This window comes from Populus euphratica, unplaced genomic scaffold (assembly GCF_000495115.2).
Source record: "Populus euphratica unplaced genomic scaffold, PopEup_1.0 scaffold46.1, whole genome shotgun sequence".
NCBI lineage: Eukaryota > Viridiplantae > Streptophyta > Magnoliopsida > Malpighiales > Salicaceae > Populus > Populus euphratica.
Window position 1 is genome coordinate 3,339,681 of NW_011499852.1, and position 9,887 is coordinate 3,349,567.

The 9,887-nt window shown below is 38.3% G+C and overlaps 2 protein-coding genes across 3 annotated transcripts; one reads left to right on the forward strand and one right to left on the reverse strand.

Annotated features, from left to right (window-relative positions):
• The first annotated feature begins 478 nt into the window (after window positions 1-478).
• Window positions 479-2,239, forward strand: LOC105121993 (uncharacterized). Of its 2 annotated transcripts, XM_011020887.1 has the most exons (3): window positions 576-658; window positions 892-1,051; window positions 1,579-2,239. In XM_011020887.1, exons 1-3 carry the CDS (start codon window positions 626-628, stop codon window positions 2,151-2,153), a joined length of 768 nt encoding a protein of 255 aa, XP_011019189.1. In that variant the 5' UTR covers window positions 576-625; the 3' UTR covers window positions 2,154-2,239. The 2 variants fall into 2 exon arrangements, with proteins under 2 accessions (XP_011019190.1, XP_011019189.1); XM_011020888.1 differs by lacking the exon at window positions 892-1,051 and having other exon boundaries at window positions 479-658; window positions 1,574-2,239.
• An 826-nt stretch (window positions 2,240-3,065) lies between these two features.
• Window positions 3,066-7,677, reverse strand: LOC105121995 (uncharacterized). Its single transcript, XM_011020889.1, has 3 exons — window positions 7,260-7,677; window positions 3,684-6,283; window positions 3,066-3,587 (listed from the first exon to the last, which is right to left on the reverse strand). Exons 2-3 carry the CDS (start codon window positions 6,261-6,263, stop codon window positions 3,291-3,293), a joined length of 2,877 nt encoding a protein of 958 aa, XP_011019191.1. The 5' UTR covers window positions 6,264-6,283; window positions 7,260-7,677; the 3' UTR covers window positions 3,066-3,290.
• Window positions 7,678-9,887: the final 2,210 nt, after the last annotated feature.

The window sequence follows — 9,887 nt, forward strand, 5'->3', positions numbered from 1 at the left end:
CACCTTGATTGATGGCAACATGCTCTCTTCTGCACTACTATTTATCTAGCATGTGTTCACTAATGAGATGTATGTTTTTTTTTTTGGTTAAAGTGAGTTTGAATCAAGAATATATAAAATCTAATGCATTCCCAAATGTTTCTTCATGGTTTTGATATCCTATATCAAAACTATAAAAAATAGTTAACAAAATTAATTTAGTTTTTTTATTCAAAATATTTTTTTAAAAAAACTTCTAAACACAGTCTAAATACATCATTAAACATAAACTAAATTCAAATAAAAAGTAAAAATTATATAAATACACGGGTTCTACGTTTAAAGAAGACTGCAAATATCCTGTAATTTCTCTCTTGTGGTTCTAAACGATCTCCTACAGCCCATGAAGGATTGTTTTGTTAGCTTTTTAAGCAGAAATCAGAATACAAAACAGATGAGCCCATTCTATGATTTTCAAGGCTAAGCCCATATGAAAGTCGAGATCTATCATCTTTCTCAGAATGGCCTTAAACGGTGCAGGACAACCTTGCCCCTCCTCTGTTTCCATTCCCTTCTACCTGAACATTCAAAACCCTACCTTAACTCTTGTCACTATTTTAGGTTTTGTCAAAAACCCACCCGAGTCATGGCTCTACATGGATCTAGCTCTTGCTACAAGGTGAGTTTTAATTCTCATTATTACTCTTTTTTTTCTCGTATTGTTATCTGACTCTGCTTGTTAATCTGTCCATCACCACCCTTTAAATTTCATTTCTTTTTTGATTTTTATCTTCAAAAGATATGAAATTGAATGTTCATTTTAATGAACCAGCATATCCTGAAATTTCATTATGTTAAATTGAGGTTCATGTAAGATTATTCTAATGATCATTAGCTTGCACGTTGTTGTAGGTAAATTTTATTGATATAAGAGAGTTTAAGAGACAGCAATGTTCATGGATCAATAGTTTCATGAGAATCCATAGTTTCTCTTCACCTTCCCTGAAACCAAACATATTTTTGTCTGAAGGACATCATTGTCTTAAAAAGTTGCACATCGGAGGAGGAATCCGTAAGTTTCTTTGCTTTTCCATCTCTTTTTTCTTCTTTATAGTCTGACCTTGTTATTGGGCAAGTGAACCACAGCACTTACAGACGACAGCAAGTCTAAAGCTGCTATTTTTTTAGTTTTTGATGATATCTGATTGAATATATTTATGTCACTTCAGTGTCTCTTCCATATTGATGTTCCAACTTGCATTGTCCTCGTCTATTGTTGCGGAGGCAAACGTTTAGACATATTCTCAGATGGATTGATTAGACATTTTTATTTCATAGTCAATGAGGTTAGTAGGTTCTAGGAGTCACCTCCCTTCTAACCATGAAAAAAAAAGGAAAAAAAAAAAATCCAAGACTAGCGAGATAACTAATTGGCTTATGATTTACTCCTCGCAAGCAAGCGGAAGCGCCCATAGTTGAACACTGTTTATGGCGGGTCTGCATTTCTTCCTTTTTTTCGTTTCTCGGTTGTCTTTCCTCCTGTCTAAATTAGTGCTAGGTTGGAGCAGGTCTCTAATTTTATATTTGTATATAGCACAGAACCCTTTGCACAGCCTGCCCGCTTATTGTCATTAAGAGCATGTCAAGTAAGAAGTGAAGATTCAGAGGAAGTATCAAGTGGTGAAAGCATTGTATTGGATCAGCAGACCTTAATGCGTGAGCTTCAGGTTGCTATTGAAGAAGAGAACTATACCCAAGCTGCAAAAATCAGGGACAGGCTTAAGGTACTCCAGGAAGATAGCAAGGCTTCAGTACTGGCAACAAATGCTCGGTTTTATAATGCTTTCAGGAAGGGGGATCTGGCTGCCATGCAATCCCTTTGGGAAAAATCAGATAATGTATGTTGCGTGCACCCAGGTGCTAGTGGGGTTCTAGGTTATGATGATGTCATGGAAAGCTGGGAGCTTGTATGGATGAACTATGATTTCCCACTAGATATTGAGTTGAAAAATATTAGAGTGCATTTCAGGGGAGATTTAGGTTATGTTACATGTGTAGAATTTGTGAGAACAAAAGGTCGCAGTTGGGGGGCACAATTTGTAACAAATGTTTTTGAGAAGATCGATGGTCGGTGGTTCATCTCCATTCACCATGCCTCACCTGTTGACTTGTAAGCTCCTCACAATTACATCACAATACATGCAAAAGATGATTGCCCCTATTTTAATTATGTAGATTCACTTGCATCACAGTTCAGTCCTGGTAATAAATGTTGGTTTAACAACTGCACAGCATGGCATACAAAGTTTCAGCAACCCTCTCAGTGATCTTAACACCTTAAATCTATTACCTATAAAGTAGATTGTGAGAAATGTTTCTGAAAATTGCATTTATAATCAGCTTAGATCTTAAAACTATAGCGTATCGTGTATGTTAAAAGGGTACTGTTATGTTTGGGTATTTGCCCAAAGTATCTCTTAAACAAAGAGGATCATTTACCAGGCATTGGATTGCAGGATATGGTTTATTTGGCGTGGTGTTCTTGACAGAGCCTGGGCAATTGGCATCCACTTATTTGAGCTCAAGATGCAATTCCGGAGATTGGATCAAACATTCAAACAGCTGCTATGATTTCATAGTAACATTGTCAAGAATGGGCTTTGATATCCTACTAATATTGTGAAAACTAAGATGAGCAAAATCATATGGTTGACGTTTTCTTTTTGTAGAGCATATACTCAGCACCGGCACATTTCTGGTTAAAAACAGCCACTATTAAGTACGATGATACAGCTTCTTTCTTGATCATCCCTAGTTCTTCCCCTTTCTAGCCACACCGCCTTCATTCAGTGTCGTACGAAATTAGATTTTCGAATACTAGCAACAATATCATGATGATTTAGGAAAGCACCGTTACTTTAAGCCCTCATAATTTACCACATCAATCTACAGATTTAACATTTCATTCTAAAATGTAAAGCTTAACATGAACGCCAGCCTTTCCTGTTTCAAAAGAAATTTTGCACAAGGCACTATATAGTCGCTGTTCTGTGATGATAACGTAAATTTTTGCCTTCTAAAAACTCTGTACTCTCTGAATTTCAGAGCTGTATATTTCATAGCATTGTTTTCTTCACACTCAACACAAGGGTGATATTAGTGGTGATTACAGCTGACGAAAAATCATTCCGACCCAAGTCAATGAAAAACAATGCGATCAATCATGAACGCCATTCTCTAATCCCTCTTTGCCATTTCAAGAACTTTAGCAACTATACACCAACAGCAAACAGTCTCCTGGCACGAACCCACTACACCCTTTCAAAAGGGGAAAGAGGGGGGCTTAGAGTGTATTTCACATGTGTCTTCCCTGGGGGCATGGTGTGGATCTTCTTTGTTACATCACTGGAGTTCCTTGGTTCCTGTTGAAACTTTTCACCGGAAGCATTGCTGACATCCAGAAGATCAGTTGATTTTTGACAGCTTATAACCGTGACACCAATGAAGAATGCCTGTAATGAAGAAATTGATGAACTGAATTCAATCGAATACATTCCCTTTTCCACTTGTGCCAAACTGAAGAGAGGCTGATCTTGTTGGTTTGCTCCCTGCATGAGTGGATATACAAAATAAGATGCCTGCCTATATAGTGACACCACGAGAGCGGTGAACATAAATTCTCAGCTAAAACACAAACGCAGTACCTCATTGAAAAGTTCAAGACAATCTGGCATAAGGCAACTTTTGGATGTCCTTGGAACCTCACTACACTGGCTTCCATTGGAGAGTATGCGTAGTTTACAACCAACATCCCAACCTCCACAGTCACATGATCCACCAGATCTCCACCGATGTATCAATGGAGAAGGAACTCCCTCGTTTGGCAAGCTATGATTACCACCGGGAAGTATGACAGTAGTAACACTATTTGAGTGTTCAGTTTTTCCCAAGTTTTCATTTTGATCAGTCTGCTGCAGGTCGAGGCTTGGGATTTCATTAAGCATTTTGACAACAACTGCTGCAAGCTCCGTATTTTCCATGAACCTTGGCGATGCCTGATCTGCCTGACTTGGGTCCCTAATAAACAAAACAGACTCTTTCACCTTAATCTGGCAAATAGAGCTTGGTCCAGTCAAAGCAGAGATAGAAGAGCTATTATTAACCCTCATGCAGCCAATCACATTGTAGATATAGCCACAGCTCTTCTCTTTACTACCTTGATTTATCCAGCTACCACTCTTTCTCTTGATTTCATCAACTGTATAGAATGTATAGTCGCAGCCCGAATCATTCTTCTGAGGTGATGATAACTTGTTCATGTTGGCTGCAAGAAAGTTGCTATTGTTGCCAACCGCAAATCTGAACAAAGGAACTCCGTTCCTCATTGAAAGCTGCAGGTGAGCTTTTATTCTTGGTGGCTCATGCTTTTCATCCTTAAGTGGTTCAGTAGCATCAAATCGCTTCAAGTTGAAGGAATTCAAGCTATCTTTTAAAGAGTCATTTTCAGCTGAAATAAGTGTCCTCGAGCTCCTGGACTTCAGCAGAGGATCTAGCATCCTTCTCAACGGGCTGGATCTAGCTCTGTTATGACCACTTGCCTTCTCTCTGTTTGAATTATCCAAACAAGCAGAACCTCCGGATATCACGGGGCCAGACTTCGTGGAAATGTAGGTGGAGCTCAACTGTGGGACAGCTGAACTCTCCTTGAAGCTGAAACTCCTACTCATTCGGCTTAAGCTGAAGCTAAACCGGTGATTTGGTGAAGGATGCCTGCCTTTTCTTGCCATCACTTCCATTGTTTCTTGATCCAAAGTATTTGAAGTTTCAATAACACTTCCTTTTGCAGCCCTACCACTGCTCTCTCCTGCAAATTTATCCTCAGACAGTCTAATTGGCATCTTACGTGAACATGCAGATGCGCAGGATGCATCAGCTGACGTCTCTGCACCCCGCATAACCATTGCAGCGTGCAGCAATTTGTGGGGTTCTGTGTCAGTTTCCTTTCTAGAAATCAGCGAGCATGAGTGCAGAATTTCAGAAGATTGAACTTCCACATGAGAAAAGACATCTGACAAGCTCCGTCGGTGTGTTTCATTCAAATCCTTATCCAGCAGTGTCCTTGGTTCCTGAGGGGAGCAATTTGTGGATAACTTCTTTGGTACAAGGAGAACTATGTTGTTCTCCATGGATTGGTGTTGAGGAGAAAGATCAATAGAAGATTCTTGCAACTCCTCTATTCCCTTCTTAGTTTTACCATCAGCAACATTCTTTGCCTTAGAACTGGGCGAAACATCATGGCTTCTCATCTGTGATGATGGAGTTCTGATCCTTGAAGAAATTGTCTGATCCAATGGTTTTCTCTTTACTTCCAGTCCTTCCTTCTCCCCAGCTCTCTTCTCGGCCGCACTGTCACAAGCACTCATATTCACCTTGGACCTGATTGAGATACTGTCGTATCTTGAGTTTGAAGACCGACTTCTAACTTTAGAAGTGATCTTCTGATTTACATCTTTTCTTTTCCCCTGTTCAAGAATGACATCAGAATTATTTCTGCCAACAGACTTGTTGGTCCTTCGTACTTTTTTCTGCCCGTTCACACTGCTCTTGGAAGAAGTTTCAAAATCTTGAAAGCACAAAGCATTCTGGATAGGAGGTTTGGAAGCTCGAGAAACATGGTCTTTGTGAGAAGAGTTCAGACTGGAAGAAAGAGAAGGATGCTGCTTGCTTCGGTGAGCAAGAGTGTTATTGTGAACCGCATTTGGAAAGGCAGCAGACTTCATAGTAATTTTACTTGGCAAATTGCTGCTAGTCAATGATGTACTATTGCTATAACTTGCTGCAATCCTCCAGTTCTCTAGACGTGACCAGTCCAAAACTCCAACATTCAACGCCTTATCCTGTATACTTTCACTTCTCTCCATGCGCTGGAGAAAACCTGGCAAATCTGACATATATTTTACAAGCTCGTCATCCTTTATTGAATTTCTCTTGACAGAGTGCAGCTGATGGCTGTTCCCTGAAGTTTTTGGTTGGACCAAGATCCTATCATTTGCATGAAGTTTCAGTTCACGAGGCATATCAACACATCGCTGACTACCATAATATTTTGCTTTCAACTTGTCTTGATGTTTTAGACTCTGCATTGCTTGGGTTGGAAGAGCAGTATCCCAATGTTGCTGCCATCTAGAACTCTTCTTGAGCTCCAAACCGAATCCCCTTTCACTGGAAGGTTCTGAGTATGTACGACTTGATTTCACATCAGATGACATTTTGGACCCTTCCATTCTTCACTGACTCATTTTACCTGCAAAAGCACAAGCAAAAAGGGTTCTGATTCACTCTCCAGCAACTTCAGTTTCTCATAATTCATAAGTTCACAAGTTAGGAAGCTGAAATTAACTCAACCTGATGCCTGCAAGAGAATATGCATACATATGTTTTTTTCACGAAGCAGAATGGAAGCAAGTAAAACATGGAAAAATTGAGAAGTTGCTAGAAAGACAATAGCCCGTAAGCAAGAACAGAGATAAATCCTAAGGGGGGAAACAGCTACTGGGATTTATGGAATTAGGTTCCTGGTTGTTGGGACTGTTTCTTCACCAGTCGTGGAATCCTAACACTAACCCTTATTCTAAATTTCAGATAAAGTAATAGAGATCCCTTCAGATAGTATCCCAACAAATCGCCCATCCCATTTCAAGAATCCACTGTTTTCGTCAATGGCAGTTCATTTCAGTTTAAAAACCAGAAAGAAATAGTATCTATACTATTTGGCTGTTTGACATGGGAAATCCAAATCATCTTTCAACAAAACAATCGATTTTCAACTTCCAATAATTTTAATCAAGCTAAAATCAATATCACAGTTAATTAAAAGAACATGTATCAGGGGAAAAAAACAAGGAAATTAAATCAGAATGGGCGGTCAGGTATCTCCTTGTTGATCTTCGTCACTAAACTGATGCAATTTTCATACTTTCTTGTTGATCTCCATGTTTAGAATCAAGTCAGAAAAGTAACAGATCTAAACAAAATGCAGGTTCATTCAATAATTTGGCGACAGAGAAATCTAATAGAAAAGGAAGAACCCTGAAAATCATGCGTTTTCCACTAACAATGGAAGCCAGTCTTGCCATTAATCATCATTTGGCGGAAAAGACAGATTAATTATTATATCACAAAAAGAAACATGAATATTTCAACATCCAGTATTTCCCTCCAGTTTCTCAGAAACCGAACAGAGCTAAGAGTAAAAATGAAAACGGGACTAGAAAACATACCAGAAAACAAAAAAAAGGAGGAAATGCAGGTTCAAGAAACGGAAAAGAAGAAGAATCGCGAGCCCCGAAAAAGATCCGATACGTAAAAAAGCAGGCAGTCGTCTCTCAGCCCTGATGGGGCACTGGAATCATTATCATTATTTATCTTCCTTGATAACAAACAAGCGTAACGTAGATTATATGCAAAGAAAAGAATTACTCCTCCGGCAGAAATCAACAAACAAAATAAGAAGTCTTCCTTCTTTTCTAGTCCTCCAAGACGAGGGTATTTTTCGTATTCATTCGAAACGGTAAAGAAACAAGGAGGGAGACAGAGAGAACAGCGAGGTGGTCAGTGAATGGAGACTTGGAGACACAGAGTGGCGTTTTGCTTCGTTATCAATGGTCAGACGCATAAAAGCAAAGAGGGAAAGCAGAGAGAGTAGAATAGGGCAATACACTAGACTAGACTACAGGGCTTAGGCGAGGTAGGGTCCCACGAGCATGACTTCTTTCCTTGTAGCGAATCCCGAAGCTCAACTGTGGGGACACTTGAGGTGACGTTAGCGCCACACCCCCGCGCTTTTGTTTCCTTTCATTTTGGGATTAGTGTTTCTCTGGGGGGAGGTTTAAGGATCAGCCAAAGGTTAATTGGGGGGGGGTTGGTGTTTAATTATTTGTTTTACTACTAATAATAACTCTGCTTCTAGACGTTTCAGATTTTTAACAGGTGAAGGAAAATAATTATATAAAAGTTATTAATATTATTATAGTGATTATTTAATTTTTTTTTAATAAAAATATATATTTACTGTACTTACGTTTTATCGGCAGTTTCAGGGGTTGCCCTGAGTATAATTTTGAACAACTTTCCTCTTCAATTAGTGCAATAAAACATTATAAATACGAGTTAAAAACGCTTTTTTTTCCCCGTACAGAGAATGGAAAAGGGTAGAGAAGCTGCTTTTACATCTTGCATGGCACAATAGTAATAATCTCTTCGAGCTTTCTTCTTTAAACAAAAAAATATCTCAGTGTGTTTCAGAATAAACATTATAATTACGACAATTTAAATAAATTACCTTGACTAGAATAGATATTGTAGAGCTGAATATTTTGCAAGGATATAATAAACATAACAATAAAAAATGTAGCAGCATATTAGGATTTGTCCAGTTATAGGAAGATAGTTATTAAAGTTATTTACTGATCTTGCTGTAGAGATAATTACGAAGACTTAACTAGTCAATTAGCCACTAAATTATGTATATATATTTGCTGGTAGCTAGCAAAGTCATAGCATTTTCCATGTTCATTGTAAATTAGATCATCCTAGTTTGAAAAAGAGGCAGTCTACAAAGGAAAGCAGTGGCCTCCTTTGAATAAACAAGATCATGCTAAAAACCCCACATGAAATATTTGATTGCGGGGAATCTTGTGCCCATTTTTCCTTCCTTATCTAATCCCCACCGCCTTCAAGCTTGTCGTATACCAATCTTGGCATGCATGCTTTCATTTTCCATCCCTTTATTGCAAGACATTTTGTTTTGTGGCCGATCTGATCGATCTCGACTTTGATAAAGAAGCTAAATGTGAGGTTTCCTCGCACAGTGAATTAATTGCGAAAACAGGTTCCTTTTTCTAGTGAAATGGACAAAATATGCAGTTGCAAAGGAGAGTTTGTTTTCCCTTAAGGATCAGCGCCCCTCTTTCCTATAATCATATGTCTTTTTCTGTCGAGGGTTATCATTCTACGCAGGTGTCCAGCTTGTGGTTTTCGATGTATATGATTTCTATCGTAAAGCCTACGGTGATAAATTCACAGCGCAACTTGCTGGGAGTTTCGTCTGTTTCTTTGCTACTTGAGCCAAAAATCACCACCACGGCTCCTAATAGTAACGATGCTGACGGGTTAGCTTAGACACCATCAATTGTGGATTGGTTTCTTTCTTAAACTGTGTTCCTATTTGTCATTTTCGGTCTTGCATGAACCCTTTTTGCAGGGAGCCTATGCCCTTTGTTGATCTTGTCTAGATGTACATTCTTAATTATGCTTTGCTGGGCAGTCTGCCTTTTTTGATATGGCTTTACTATATCCAGTTTTGTTTTCCTAGGGGGTTTGTTCCCTCTGTCTTCTGTCTGTTCTATACATGTATTTGGATACGTTGGTCCTCCAGTTTGGATGCTTTAATCTTTCTATGTACTTACATTCTGATAAAAAAAAAATAAAGATGGTAAAGATGGTTTAGCAGAAAGAAAAATGTTACTAAGTTTTTGACGCATTAATTGTGCTCTCTGTTTATATATATTCTTTTATGAAAATTGATGATGTTATGGGAAAATTCGAACAGAAATGAATTTTCTCAGTTGATGAGCTTTAGATTTTTGTTGATCCTACAAAATAAATTTATCTTGTAATAACGAACACTTTGATTTTTAAATCAGTCACGAGTGTTTGTTGATTTAAGAATAAACAAGTAAAAATCATAAAAGAAATTTTCAGGTGGATCTTAAGATATTGAGCCATGGCTTCCATCTCACATATCTTTGACATTATTTCTTATAGAGAATTTTGAGGCTCATCTTTTCCAAGATGATAGTCATGGTTGTGCTTTTCTAAAATTACAAAAAAAAAAAATTCATGACAAA

What these genes read in the sequence shown, in the direction of transcription:
- LOC105121993 (XM_011020887.1), top strand. Translation starts at nt 626, where the DNA reads ATGGCTCTACATGGATCTAGCTCTTGCTACAAG. An exon ending in GATCTAGCTCTTGCTACAAG is followed by an intron (nt 659 to 891) that starts GTGAGTTTTAAT and finishes ACGTTGTTGTAG; the next exon opens with GTAAATTTTATTGATATAAG. An exon ending in GCACATCGGAGGAGGAATCC is followed by an intron (nt 1,052 to 1,578) that starts GTAAGTTTCTTT and finishes TATATAGCACAG; the next exon opens with AACCCTTTGCACAGCCTGCC.
- LOC105121995 (XM_011020889.1), bottom strand. Translation starts at nt 6,263, where the DNA reads ATGGAAGGGTCCAAAATGTCATCTGATGTGAAATCAAGTCGTACATAC. An exon ending in GTCTTGAACTTTTCAATGAG is followed by an intron (nt 3,588 to 3,683) that starts GTACTGCGTTTG and finishes CCACTCATGCAG; the next exon opens with GGAGCAAACCAACAAGATCA.